Source organism: Pristiophorus japonicus, unplaced genomic scaffold, assembly GCF_044704955.1.
Source record: "Pristiophorus japonicus isolate sPriJap1 unplaced genomic scaffold, sPriJap1.hap1 HAP1_SCAFFOLD_29, whole genome shotgun sequence".
NCBI lineage: Eukaryota > Metazoa > Chordata > Chondrichthyes > Pristiophoridae > Pristiophorus > Pristiophorus japonicus.
In genome coordinates this window covers 6,594,949-6,609,297 of record NW_027252668.1, presented here as the reverse complement: position 1 = coordinate 6,609,297, position 14,349 = coordinate 6,594,949, and the positions used below count along the sequence as shown (strand labels likewise).

The 14,349-nt window shown below is 51.7% G+C and overlaps 1 protein-coding gene across 9 annotated transcripts in view; it reads right to left on the bottom strand.

The window, feature by feature from the left end:
- LOC139248256 (integrin alpha-X-like) overlaps positions 1–14,349 on the bottom strand; it is a 230,761-nt gene that overhangs the window by 27,070 nt on the left and 189,342 nt on the right. For all 9 annotated transcript variants that reach the window (XM_070872018.1, XM_070872014.1, XM_070872013.1 and 6 more), the window contains 7 exons: positions 14,139–14,269; positions 11,612–11,769; positions 10,262–10,413; positions 9,240–9,371; positions 3,128–3,201; positions 2,616–2,757; positions 1,700–1,807 (listed from right to left, as the gene is read on the bottom strand). In XM_070872018.1, the coding sequence (XP_070728119.1) occupies positions 1,700–1,807; positions 2,616–2,757; positions 3,128–3,201; positions 9,240–9,371; positions 10,262–10,413; positions 11,612–11,769; positions 14,139–14,269 (897 nt within the window). The remainder of the gene's footprint in view (positions 1–1,699; positions 1,808–2,615; positions 2,758–3,127; positions 3,202–9,239; positions 9,372–10,261; positions 10,414–11,611; positions 11,770–14,138; positions 14,270–14,349) is intronic.

Genomic DNA, 14,349 nt, shown 5'->3' with positions numbered 1-14,349 from the left:
AAATAAATTCAGGTCCAATTTATTAGGAGACCTCCATGACCAGCACCTGGGAATGTGCTTGACCAAGAGTTTTGCACGCAGTTATTTAGAGTGGCCAGGTGTTGATAAAGATGTAGAGTACATCGTAAGTCAGTGTACGACATGTCAATCGGTAAGCAAACAACCACCATCGGTACCATTACAGCTATGGAAATGGCATCCCAGGGTGTGGCAAAGGCTACATGTTGATTTTGCTGAGTTAGAAGGACAACAATTGTTCATTGTGATTGATAGCCATTCGAAGTGGGTTGAGGTGTTCCCAATGTGGAAAATAACAAGTGAAACATTTTCTTCATTTGGCCTCCCTGAAGAAATTATTTCTGATAATGGACCACAATTTCGTTCAGAAGAATTTGCACAATTCACGAGCAAAAATGGTGTGAAACATACCAAGGTTCCACCATACCATCCTGCTTCGAATGGTGCAGCAGAGCTCACTGTACAAATTGTAAAACGTGCCCTCATAAAACAAATTGTTAGATCCAAATCCAAGGAAATGACTGTTGTCATTGGATCCCAAATTGGCTAATTTTTTCAGTACATATCGAAATACTCCTCATACAACTACTGGTAGAACACCAGCAGAGTTGTTTCTCAAACGACAGCCACGAACCAGATTCTCGTTGTTAAAACCAAATTTGGCACAGTCCGTAGAAGAGACACAATTAAGACAGAAAGAGAATCATGGTAGAGGTAGAGTAAAAGAGAGAAGTGTGAAATTAAACCAGAAGGTGAGAGTGAAGAACCATCACCATAAATGCTTAAAGTGGTTACTAGGAAGAGTGGTGAAGATATGTGGTCCTCGCATATATTTGGTAAAGATGTTTGATAATGGACAGGTTAGGTTTGTTCATATTGGTCATATTTTACCTACAGACATGGAAGGAGTTGAAGGTGGGAATGATTCAATTATTTCTGACTCATCAGATAGTTTTGATATGCCAGTAGCAAATTCTGAATCCAATGTACTGGAAACAAATCCAGGAGAGAATCAGAATGAAAGTCTGAGTCTGAGTCAGGAAAACAAAGAGCCTGAAGTTAAGAGTGAGTTCAAATGAAAATCAAGGAAATTCTGTGGAGGAAAACATTCCTCAGGATGAGCCTCGAATGAGTGTGAAATTGACACCATGTTAGGAAGGTTCTGTTCGAGAGCGAAGATATCCTCTTCGAAACAGAAAAAAAGTGGTAAAGTTAAATTTGTAAATATGGAAAAAAAAGTCTATATCCTGTGTTATGTATAAAAATGAAAGATATGTATGATGTTTGTTATAATAACTTCTTCATTAGGGAGGGAGAAGTGCAATGTCTGTAAACTTGTAATGTTTGTAGCTCCACACTGTGGATGTGGACGTATTGTGTACTGCAAACTGCAGAGTTAATAATAAACAGGACCAGGCTGTTCCGGAGGCTTCCGACAGAGCTGCCTGCCATGTTAAGAGCTGTGTGTGCTGTGCTCTGTGAATATATCACACCCACGTCCCCCTCCCTCAGGCTGAGCTCTCCCTATTACAGCAGTGATACAGTTTCCCCACGTCCCCCTCCCTCAGGCTGAGCTCTCCCTATTACAGCAGTGATACAGTTTCCCCACGTCCCCCTCCCTCAGGCTGAGCTCTCCCCGCGGCTGGGGAAATTCGGACACCACATCGAAATGATCACTTACTCGAGAGCCTTTCTGGAAGATGGGATGATTCACTCTGCAGGTTAAAGTTCCTGTCTCGATCCCTCTCAGATTCTGCAGATCACCACACTCAATGTGGACACTACTCGGCTAAAACACAACAGCATGGGTTAGATACAGAGTAAAGCTCCCTCAACACTATCCCATCAAACACTCCCAGGACAGGTACAGCACGGGTTTAGATACAGAGTAAAGCTCCCTCTACACTGTCCCATCAAACACTCCCAGGGCAGGTACAGCACGGGGTTAGATACAGAGTAAAGCTCCCTCTACACTGTCCCATCAAACACTCCCAGGACAGGTACAGCACAGGTTAGATAGAGTATAGCTCCCTCTACAGTGTCCTATCACACACTGCAAACTCAAGTCCTCCTGTCCTACTCACTCACCACTGAGTCAGAATGTTGTGAGATGGGTGCAATAATCCACGCTGACACTCCCCAGCTGCAAGTACTGAGGGAGTGTCACACTGTCGGAGGGGCAGTACTGAGGGAGCGCCGCACTGTCGGAGGGGCAATACTGAGGGAGCGGCACACTGTCGGAGGGGCAGTACTGAGGGAGCGCCGCACTGTCGGAGGGGCAGTACTGAGGGAGTGCCGCACTGTGGGAGGGGCAGTACTGAGGGAGTGCCGCACTGTGGGAGGGGCAGTACTGAGGGAGCGCCGCACTGTCGGAGGGGCAGTACTGAGGGAGTGCCGCACTGTGGGAGGGGCAGTACTGAGGGAGTGCCGCACTGTGGGAGGGGCAGTACTGAGGGAGTGCCGCACTGTGGGAGGGGCAGTACTGAGGGAGTGCCGCACTGTCGGAGGGGCAGTACTGAGGGAGCGTCGCACTGTCGGAGGGGCAGTACTGAGGGAGCGCCGCACTGTCGGCGAGTCGGGTCCGATGATCTCCGTACCTGCACTGAGGAGATTTTCCTGAAGGCCAGGCGGGCGGGATGGCGGAAGTCGAGCTGTGTCTTGTAGGAATCGTCCTTGGCATTCTCCAGCATCGCGCCCACAATCAGCACTGCCGTTCGGCCGATCACCACCGTGTCACCCCTGGGGAGACAGCAAACGCCGGTATAATTCCCACCCCCAATGCGACAGCGCTCATGTGACGAGGCAGCGCCTGTCAGTGAGGCCTCTTTAAATATGCAAATAAGTGACCTATGGGGTACAGGAAGTCCCAGTCCAGGAGCAAAGGTCAATAGGAAGTGAGACCCTCAGACACGAAGTGACACCTTCAGACAGGAAGTGAGGCCTGCAGACAGGAAGTCAGGTCTTCAGCCTGCGCAGCTATGACTTTCTTTCCAGTCTGTGCACCAAACATAATTTATTTCAAGCTCGCCAATGACCGGGGGGTCTAGCTAGACCGTTGATCTCTCATGTCCAGAACACACGGGCGAGGAGAAAGTCGACAAACTCTTACCCTGAGAAGTTGAAGAAGAGCCTCAGATGGTCCACACACCCACCGTCCGCTCCGCAATCCTTCTCAAACGGGAGCTGGAACAACACAAGCAAGTTCCCATCAACCACAGCCATGGAACCGGTTATGTTCATAATATAGTAATGTAACTGAGTACTGTAGACATAAGTAAGTGTGACCTTAGCTCCTTTATTCTAACTCCAGAGTGTTGGTACAGCATGGGAGGCCTGCTTATATACAGTGCTCCCAAGGGATGCTGGGATCCCTTGGGACTCCAACAGGTACGCCCTCTGGTGGCAGTATGATACTAGTTACATAGGGTTGCAAACATAACATCACTCCTCCCAAAGTCAACAGTACACTTATTTACAGGGTGAGACGATCTGGGGCCTTTTGCTCCCTAGTTGATCGTCTCGGTACAAATGCAGGTGTAGGTGAGTTGGTTGGTTCTTCGCTGGGCTGCTGGCCTTGCTGGGCTGCTGGGGATGTGAGTTCAGCTTCGTGGTCAACCGTGATGTCGGTTGCCACTTGTATGTGTGTCGGAGGGTCGAAGTTGGTGGTGTCCTCTTCGGGTTGCTCATGGCTGTCTGTGAATCACAGTTTGGTTTCGTCCATTTGCAAGTTTGACCTGAAACATCCTAGTCCCTTCTTTGGCTATGACAGTGCCACCATGTCCAGAGTTGAGTACAAATACAGGCTCATTGACTTCAATATCGCGTGACAAGTCTGCGCCATCATGGCACATGCTTTGTTGATGCCGCCTGTCCTCAACGTGATCAGGGTGGACAAGAGAGAGCCTTGTTTTGAGCGCCCTTTTCATGAGCAACTCGGCTGGGGGAACCCCGTGAGCGAGTGGGGTTGGTCTGGTGCGGTAGCTGAGCAGGACTCGGGATAGGCAGGTCTGCAGGGAGCCTTCTGATATGTGTTTCCAGCTTTGCTTGATGGTTTGGACTGCCAGTTCTGCCTGGCCGTTGGATGCGGGCTTGAACACGGGACAGATGTGACGTGCTTGATCCCATTGCGGGTCATGAATTCCTTGAATTGAGCACTGGTGAAGCACGGCCCATTGTCACTGACAAGGACATCAGGCAGGCCGTGCTTGGCGAACATGGCTCATAGGCTTTCGATGGTGGCAGTGGACCTGCTTACAGACATTATTACACACTCAATCCATTTTGAATAAGCATCCACAACAACCAAAAACATTTTGCCGAGAAACAGGCCAGCAAAGTCAACGTGGATCCTAGACCACGGTTTGGAGGGCTATAACCACAAACGTAGCGATGCCTTCCTGGGTGCATTGCTCAATTGAGAGCAAGTGTTGCACTGGCGCACACAAATCTGAGTCGATGCCGGGCCACCACACATGGGAGCTGGCTATAGCTTTCATCATTACTATGCCTACTGTGTAGGTCGCGTCTGAACGTTTCCCTCCCTTTCTTGGGCAAAACCACAATTGCCCCACAAAAGACAGTCCGCTTGTATGGACATTTCTTCTTTGCGCCGCTGGAACGGTTTGATCTCTTTATACATCTCCGCTGGGACACTGGACCAGCTCCCATGGAGGACAGTTTTTTTACAAGGGACAGTAAAGGATCCTGGCTGGCCCAGGTCCTGATCTGGCGGGCCGTAACGGGTGACTTTTCATTTTCAAATGCATCCATCACCAAGAGCAAGTCTGCAGGCTTTGCCATTTCTACCCCGGTGGTGGGCAATGGTAGCCGACTGAGAGCATCAGCGCAGTTCTCTGTGCCTGGTCTGTGGCGTATTACACAGTTATATGCAGACAGCGTGAGCGCCCATCTTTGGATGCGAGCAGAGGCATTGGCATTAATCCCTTTGCTCTCTGAGAATAGCAATCTAACTCAAACTTGAGACCAAACAGGTATTGGTGCATTTTTTTACCCCGTAAATGCATGCCAGAGCTTCTTTTTCAATCATGCTGTAGGCCCCTTTGACCTTGGACAAACTCCTGGACGCTTAAGTGACCAGTTGCAATGTTCCCGATTCGTTTGCTTGTTGGAACACACACCCAACCCCGTACGAAGACGCATTGCAAGCTACCACTAAATGTTTACATGGGTTATACAGAACAAGCAGTTTGTTGGAACGTAACAGATTTCTGGCTTTCTCAAAAGCTGCCTCTTGTGATTTCCCCCATACCCAGTCATCTCCCTTGCGTAGCAACACATGTAGGGTTTCTAGCAAGGTGCTTAATCCGGTTAAGAAATTACCAAAATAATTGAGGAGTCCCAGGAACGACCGCAGCTCCATCACGTTCTGTGGTCTCGGCTCATTCTTGATGGCCTCCGTCTTGGCGTCGGTGGGTCTGATGCCGTCTGCCGCGATTCTTCTCCTTGAGAACTCGACCTCTTGCACCAGGAAAACACACTTCGAACGTTTCAACCTGAGTCCCACGCGATCTAGCCGACTTAGAACCTCTTCCAGGTTCTTCAAGTGTTCGATGGTGTCCTGACCTGTGATCAATACGTCGTCCTGGAAAACCAAGGTGCGCGGAACTGATTTTAGCAGGCTCTTCATGTTCCATTGAAAAATAGCCATGGCCGATCGAATCTCAAACGGGCATCTATTGTAGATGAATTTTGTGTGTGCAGGTGAGGCCTTTCGAAGATTCTGCCAGCTCCTGCGTCATGTAGGCTGAGGTCAGGTCCAACTTGGTGAACGTCTTTCCTCCTGCCAGCGTCACAAATAGGTCGTCTGCCTTGGGTAGCGGGTACTGATCCTGCAGCAAAAAACGGTTAATCGTTATTTTATTGCCCCCACAAATTCTGACCGTGCCATCGCCCTTGAGGACCGGAACAATCGTACTGGCCCACTCGTTGAACTCCACCGGTGCGATGATGCCTTCTCGCTGTAGCCAATCTAGTTCGATCTCCACTTTCTCGAGCATCATGTATGGCACCGCCCATGCCTTGTGGTGGATGGGTTGTGTACCGGGAACCAAGTGGATCTGCACCTTCGCCCCCGAAAAACTTCCGATGCCTGGCTCAAACAACGACGGAAACTTGCTCAGAACCTGGGCACATAAGGCGTCGTCGACGGACGAGAGCACTCGGATGTTGTCCCAGTTCCAGCGGATTTTCCCCAGCCAGCTTCTGCCGAACAGTGTGGGGCCATCTCCTGGTACAATCCATAGTGGTAGTTCGTGCACCGCTCCATCATAGGAGACTTTTACTGCTGCACTGCCAATTACAGGGATCAGCTCTTCGGTGTAAGTTCTCAGCTTGGCATGAATGGGGCTAAGCTTGGGCCTGTGTGCCTTGTTGCACTACAGCCTGTCAAAGGCCTTTTTGCTCGTGACAGACTGACCCGCACCCGTGTCCAGTTCCATGGATACTGGAATTCCGTCCAGTTTGACTTTTAACATGATCGGTGGACATTTCGTGGTGAAGGTGTGCACCCCGTACACGTCTGCCTCCTCGGTTCGAGTCTCTAGTTCAGTTTGATCTGCCATGGATCGATCTTCCTCTGCAACATGGTGGTTTGCAGGGTTTGCAGCTCGTCTGCACATTCGCTGGAGGTGTCCCATTGTTCCACAGGCTTTGCACACAGTGTTTGAAGCGGCATTGATGGGTCCGATGATCAACTCCGCAACGCCAACAAGGTGTTAACTGCCTCGCATTAACGTTTGATGGCGGACTCTGGGTCATCTGAGGTCGTGCAGCTGCAGGCGCGTACGTTTTTCCATGTACATTCCTGCCTGAAAATGACGTTACTTTGTGTACAGTACTTGCCAAAGCCTCTTTATGCTGCGAAATTTGTTTGATATTGTCGCTGGTGGGCATAAATGCCTGGGCTATCATTATGGCTTTGCTCAGGTTCGATGTTTCAACAGTCAATAAGTTTGAGAAGGATAATCTCATGGCCAATGCCAAGCACAAAGAAGTCTCTTAGCATTTGCCCCAGGAATCCATCGAATTCGCAATGTCCTGCAAGGCACCTTAGTTCAGCGACGTAGCTCGCCACTTCCTGGCCTTCAGACCGTCGACATGTGTAAAATCGACACCTTGCCATCAGAACGCTCTCCTTCGGATTTAGGTGCTCCCAGACCAGCGTACACAGTTCTTCATACGATTTGGTTGTTGGTTTCACCGGAGCGAGAAGATTCTTCATGAGGCCAAAGGTTGTTGCCCCGCAGACGGTGAGGAGGATCGCCCTTCACTTGGCAGCGTTCTCATCCCCTTCCAGCTCGTTGGCCACGAAGTATTGGTCGAGTCGCTCCATGAAGGCCTCCCAATCCTCCCCTTATGAGAATTTCTCCAGGATACCAACAGTTCTCTGCATTTTTGCGTGATGGTTCGTTATCTCGTCGCCAGTTGTTATGTTCATAATATAGTAATGTAACTGAGTACTGTAGACATAAGTAAGTGTGACCTTAGCTCCTTTATCCTAACTCGAGTGTTGGTACAGCATGGGAGGCCTGCTTATATACAGTGCTCTCAAGGGATGCTGGGATCCCTTGGGACTCCAACAGGTTCGCCCTCTGGTGGCAGTGTGATACTCGTTACATAGGGTTGCATACATAACAGAACCAATCACTGACCTTCTTCCTGGCGGCTTCTGGGGGTGTAGAGGCTGGGAACTCATTGCATAGAACAGTGGAAACAGGCTCGTGGAGCTGAATGGCCTCCTCCAGTTCCTGTGTAACAGTCTCGAGGGGCTGAATGGCCTCTTCCAGTTGCTGTGTAACAGGCTCGAGGGGCTGAATGGCCTCCTCCAGTTCCTAAGAAACAGGTTCGAGGGGCTGAATGGCCTCCTCCAGTTCCTGTGTAACAGGTTCGAGGGGCTGAATGACTTCCTCCAGTTCCTGTGTAACAGGCTCGAGGGGCTGAATGGCCTCCTCCAGTTCCTGTGTAACAGGCTCGAGGGGCTGAATGGCCTCCTCCAGTTCCTGTGTGCAGACCGGCAATGACCTGAGCACAGTGTCACTCAGTGACCCCTCGCCTTGTGTCACTGTCTGGATGATCACAGGTTGCCGAATGTTTGCAAATTCAGGAGAAGGCTGCATCAGGCAATGCCCCTCTCCCAGCCCCCTCACACGGTCACTCAGTAACCCCTCTCCCAGCCCCCTCACACAGTCACTCAGTAACCCTTCTCCCAGCCCCCTCACACGGTCACTCAGTAACCCCTCTCTCAGCCCCCTCACACGGTCACTCAGTAACCCTTCTCCCAGCCCCCTCACACGGTCACTCAGTAACCCCTCTCCCAGCCCCCTCACACTGTCACTCAGTAACCCCTCTCCCAGCTCCCTCACACTGTCACTCAGTAACCCCTCTCCCAGCCCCCTCACACTGTCACCCAGTAACACCTCCCCCAGCACCATCACACTCACTCAGTAACCCTTCTCCCAGCCCCCTCAGACTGTCACTCAGTAACCCCTCTCCCAGCCCCCTCACACTCACTCAGTAACCCCTCCCCCAGCTCCATCACTCACTCAGTAACCCCACCCCCAGCTCCCTCTCACTCACTCAGCAACCCCTCCCCCAGCTCCATCGCACTGTCACTCAGGAAGCCCTCCCCCAGTTCCCTCACACTGTCACCCAGTAACCCCTCTCCCAGCCCCCTCACACTGTCACTCAGTAACCCCTCCCCCAGCTCCCTCACACTGTCACTCAGGAAGCCCTCCCCCAGCTCCCTCACACTGTCACTCAGTAACCCCTCTCCCAGCCCCCTCACACTGTCACCCAGTAACCCCTCTCCCCCAGCGCCCTGTGTTACTGACTGTATCTCTACTGTTGTTAATCCAGCTCCCTCACACTGTCACTCAGTAACCCCTCTCCCCCAGTACCCTGTGTTACTGACTGTATCTCTCTACTGATGTTAATCCAGCTCCCTCACACTGTCACTCAGTAACCCCTCTCCCCCAGCACCCTCACACTGTCACTCAGTAACCTCTCTCCCAGCACCCTCACACTGTCACTCAGTAACCCCTCCCCCAGGTCCCTCAAACATCACTCAGTAACCCCTCCCCCAGTGCCCTATGTCACTGACAATCTCTACTGATGTTAATCCAGCTTCCTCACAGTAACCTTCTTCCCCAGTACCCTGTGTTACTGACTGTATCTCCACTGATGATAATCCAGCTCCCCTGTACCTTTACGGAATGGGAGGTCTTGCTGTATTCATTGAGAATGGGACGTAGACCTTTGGTTCCTTGGATGACCTCACCGGCCACTGTGAAGTTTATCGAGACCTCAATTGGCAGAAAGTAATCCTCGACACAACTCTATGTGAGAGAGAGAGAGAGTGTAAAACAATGCCCAATTCAGACAGAAGTTGCAGTGCAACACTCCCTCAGTACTACCCCTCCAACAGTGCAGCACTCCCTCAGTACTGCCCCTCCGACAGTGCGGCACTCCCTCAGTACTGCCCCTCCGACAGTGCGGCACTCCCTCAGTACTGCCCCACTAACAGTGCAGCACTCCCTCAGTACTGCCCCTCCGACAGTGCGGCACTCCCTTAGTACTGCCCCTCCGACAGTGCGGCACTCCCTCAGTATTGACCCTCCGATAATTGATCATAACAACTAAAAATAGTTTCTTCATGTAACCTTTTTTTCTTTTGCCAATCTCCTTAAATCTGTGTCCTCTGGTTACCGACCCTCCTGTCACGGCAAACTGTTTCTCCTTATTTACTCGCTGAAAACCCCTCGTGATTTTGAGCATCTCTATAAAATCTCATAGTAACCTTCTCAGCTCTAAGAATGACCCCAGCTTCTCCAGTCTCCCCATGTAACTGAAGTCCCCCATCCCTGGTACCTTTCTGGTAAATCTCCCCTTAACCTTCTCTGCTCTAAGAATAACCCCAGCTTCTCCAGTCTCCCCATGTAACTGAGGTCCCTCATCCCTGGTACCATTCTGGTCAATCTCCCCTTAACCTTCTCTGCTCCAAGAACAACCCCAGCTTCTCCAGTCTCCCCATGTAACTGAGGTCCTCCATCCCTGGTACCATTCTGGTCAATCTCCTCCGCACCCTCTCCAAGGCCTTCACATCCTTCCTAAAGAGTGCGTTGCCCAGAATTGGATGCGATGGTCTATCTAAGGCCTGAGCAGTGTATTGGAAAGGTTTACCCTTGTAGCACTTTGTAAGATGGAGTGAAAGGTGGAAGGGACTTACCGTTAGGAGGATCTGGTGCCGGTGACACCTTCTTCTGCCGTAGACTCGCATGCTCCTGGTCAAAGTCCTGGACAATGTCTGGAAGGTGGCCCTGCCCTTCTGGTGACCCTCGTCCAACAGCAAACTGTAGGTGATGTTGGCTCCAAGGACACCTGCCAACACACAAGAACATAAGAATTAGGAGCAGGAGCCAGCCATTCGGCCCCTCGAGCCTGTTCCGCCATTCAATGAGATCATGGCTGATCTTCTACCTCAACTCCACCTTCCTGCACTGTCCCCATATCCCTTAATTCCAAAAATCTATCGATCTCTGTCTTGAATATACTCAACGACTGAGCCTCCACAGCCCTCTGGGGCAGGGAATTCCAAAGAGTCACCACCCTCTGAGTGAAGAAGTTTCTCCTCATCTCAGTCCTAAATGGCCGACCCCTTATTCTGAGACTGTGAGCCCTGGTTCTAGACTCTCCAGCCAGGGGGAAACATCCTCTCTGCATCTACCCTGTCAAGCCCTGTAAAAATGTTGTGTGTTTCAATCAGATCATCTCTCATTCTTCTAAACTCGAGAGAATATAGGCCTCGTCTACTCAATCTCTCCTCATAGGACAATCCCCCATCCCAGGAATCAGTCTGCTGAACCTTCGTTGCACTCCCTCTGTGGCAAGTATATCCTTCCTTAGGTAAGGAAGGGGGGGATGGGGGGAATGGACATACAGAAAGTCAGCGTTTTGATGAACCATCTCAAATCATCCCACTCCCTCGTGGAGTATCGTGTCCAATTCTGGGCACCACACTTAGGAAGGACGTGAAGGCTTTGGAGAGGGTGCAGAGGAGATTGACCAGAATGGTACCGGGGATGAGGGACTTCAGTTACATGGGGAGAGACTGGAGAAGCTGGACTGTTCTCCTTAGAGCAGAGAAGGTTAAGAGGAGATTTGATAGAGGTTCAATATCATTGAGGGGTCTAGACGGTGTAGAGAGAAACTGTTTCCATTGGTAGACGGATCGTGAACCAGAGGGCACAGATTTAAGGCGATTGGCAGAAAAACCAAAGGCATCACGAGGAAAAACATTTTTACGCAGCGAGTGCTTAGGATCGGGAATGCACGGCCTGAAAGGGTGGTGGAAACAGACTCCATCGTAGCTTTCAAAAGGGAATTGGATAAGTACCTGAAGGAATAAAGACTCGGAGGCCTACAGGGAAAGGATGGGGGAGTGGGACGAGCTGAGGTGCTCTTACAGAGAGCAGGCACAGGCTCGAGGGGCCGAATGGCCTCCCTCTGTGCTGTGACCGTTCTATGACTCTAAATGTAAGGTCTGGTTGATGCACACGTTTCCCCGCCGCCAACTCACCCAAGTTGTCTGCCACAGTCTTGGCCACGGTGAAACACACGGTGGTGTTAGTTATCGGCGAGTCCGCGGAGACACTTCGCCGACACTCGTAGGCCTCGTACGCAATGTTCCCGGGATCGAAGGCGACGGTGAGCGACACGTTGAGGACCGGTCGGGAGCTGCCAGGAACGACATGGGGAAGAGAGATGTTAGACTGACCTTGGGAAGTAGATCACGGGGAGATTGACCAGAATGGTACCAGTGATGGGGGACCTCAGTTACATGGGGAGACTGGAGAAGGTGGGATTGTTCTTAGAGCAGAGAAGGTGAAGGGGAGATTGACCAGAATGGTACCGGTGATGGAGGACCTCAGTTACATGGGGAGACTAGAGAAGGTGGGATTGTTCTTAGAGCAGAGAAGGTGAAGGGGAGATTGACCAGAATGGTACCGGTGATGGAGGACCTCAGTTACATGGGGAGACTGGAGAAGGTGGGATTGTTCTTAGAGCAGAGAAGGTGAAGGGGAGATTGACCAGAATGGTACCGGTGATGGGGGACCTCAGTTACATGGGGAGACTGGAGAAGGTGGGATTGTTCTTAGAGCAGAGAAGGTGAAGGGGAGATTGAGCAGAATGGTACCGGTGATGGGGGACCTCAGTTACATGGGGAGACTGGAGAAGGTGGGGGTTGTTCTTAGAGCAGAGAAGGTGATGGAGCGGGGGAGGGTGGGGACGTGACTAGTCAGCGTGCGGGAGAGCCGGGATTGGGCAGTCGGAGGCCCGTGCTAACTCGTTTTGTGACTGAATGTGTGGGTTAGTGCGCCCATCGGTGTGAGCGTGAGCATGGGTGTATAGATCTGTGACTGCTTGCAAATATCTGTGTGTAGATCAGCTTGTGAATATTTCAGTAGTGTCAGCTGCGGCTCAGTGGGGAGCATCTGGCCTCTGAGTCGGAAGATTGTGGATACAAGTCCAAGTCCACGGTCTTTGAGCACAGAAATCTAGGCTGGTACTCCAGTGCAGTACTGAGTGAATGCTGCACTGTCAGAGGGGCAGTACTGAGGGAACGCTGCACTGTCAGAGGGGCAGTACTGAGGGAACGCTGCACTGTCAGAGGGGCAGTACTGAGGGAGTGCTGCACTGTCGGAGGGGCAGTACTGAGGGAGTGCTGCACTGTCGGAGGGGCAGTACTGTCGGAGGGGCAGTACTGAGGGAGTGCTGCACTGTCGGAGGGGCAGTACTGAGGGAGCGCTGCACTGTCGGAGGGGCAGTACTGAGGGAGTGCTGCACTGTCGGAGGGTCAGTACTGAGGGAGCGCTGCACTGTCGGAGGGGCAGTACTGAGGGAATGGTGCACTGTCGGAGGGGCAGTACTGAGGGAGTGCTGCACTGTCGGAGGGTCAGTACTGAGGGAGCGCTGCACTGTCGGAGGGACAGTACTGAGGGAATGGTGCACTGTCGGAGGGGCAGTACTGAGGGACTGCTGTACTGTCGGAGGGGCAGTACGGAGGCAACGCTGCACTGATGGAGGGGCAGTACTGAGGGAGCGCTGCACTGTCGGAGGGGCAGTGCTGAGGAAGTGCTGCACTGTCGGAGGGGCAGTACTGAGGGAGTGCTGCACTGTCGGAGGGGCAGTACTGAGGGACTGCTGCACTGTCGGAGGGGCAGTACTGAGGGACTGCTGCACTGTCGGAGGGGCAGTACTGAGGGAATGGTGCACTGTCGGAGGGGCAGTACTGAGGGACTGCTGCACTGTCGGAGGGGCAGTACTGAGGGAGTATCACGCTATCGTCACGGTTGTAAAGTAGAATGTAATGTAATCTGATCATTATTGCTGTTTGTGGGAGCTTGCTGGGCGCAAATTGGCTGCCGCGTTTCCCACATTACAATGGTGACTACACTCCAAAAGTATTTCATTGGCTGTAAAGCGCATTGAGACATCCGGTGGTTATGAAAGGCGCTATATAAATGTAAGCCTTTCTTTCTTTCGATATCAGCATGTGAATATTTCTGTACATATCAATGACAAAACGGGTTAGAAGGGGAGGGAGGGGTGAGGAGATGGCATTAGATAGGGAGGAGGGAGAGGTGAGATCCGGTGAATACCCGTGGATATGGGTGTGTGAATACCCGTGTATATGGGTGTGTGAATACCCGTGTATATCGGCGTGTGAATACCCGTGTATATCGGCGTGTGAATACCCGTGTATATCGGTGTGTGAATACCCGTGTATATCGGTGTGTGAATACCCGTGTATATGGGTGTGTGAGTACCCGTGTATATGGGTGCGTGAATACCCGTGTATATCTGTGTGTGAATACCCGTGTGTATCGGTGTGTGAATACCCGTGTGTATCGGTGTGTGAATACCCGTGTATATCGGTGTGTGAATACCCGTGTATATCGGTGTGTGAATACCCGTGTATATCGGTATGTGAATACCCGTGTATATCGGTGTGTGAATACCCGTGTATATCAGCAGACCGCGCTGTGATGAGCCGCCGGGAGGAAGGTCGATGCCCCCCCGCCAGAGAGAGAACAGGTCCATACCGGAATACCGCCACCATCCCGAGGGCTCCGACCACCAGATCAGGGAGTGTGTCCCCGCTCACATCCAGCGCTCCGCTCAGCGACTGCCCGAAGTATCTCAGGGCCCGAGAGTACGTCCCACCGGCAACCCGCTGTAACACAGAGCAGCTCATTGAGGGGTGGGCCCATGGGCAGGGTGGGGACGTTAGAGGGGGAGAGGGTGAAGAGGGAG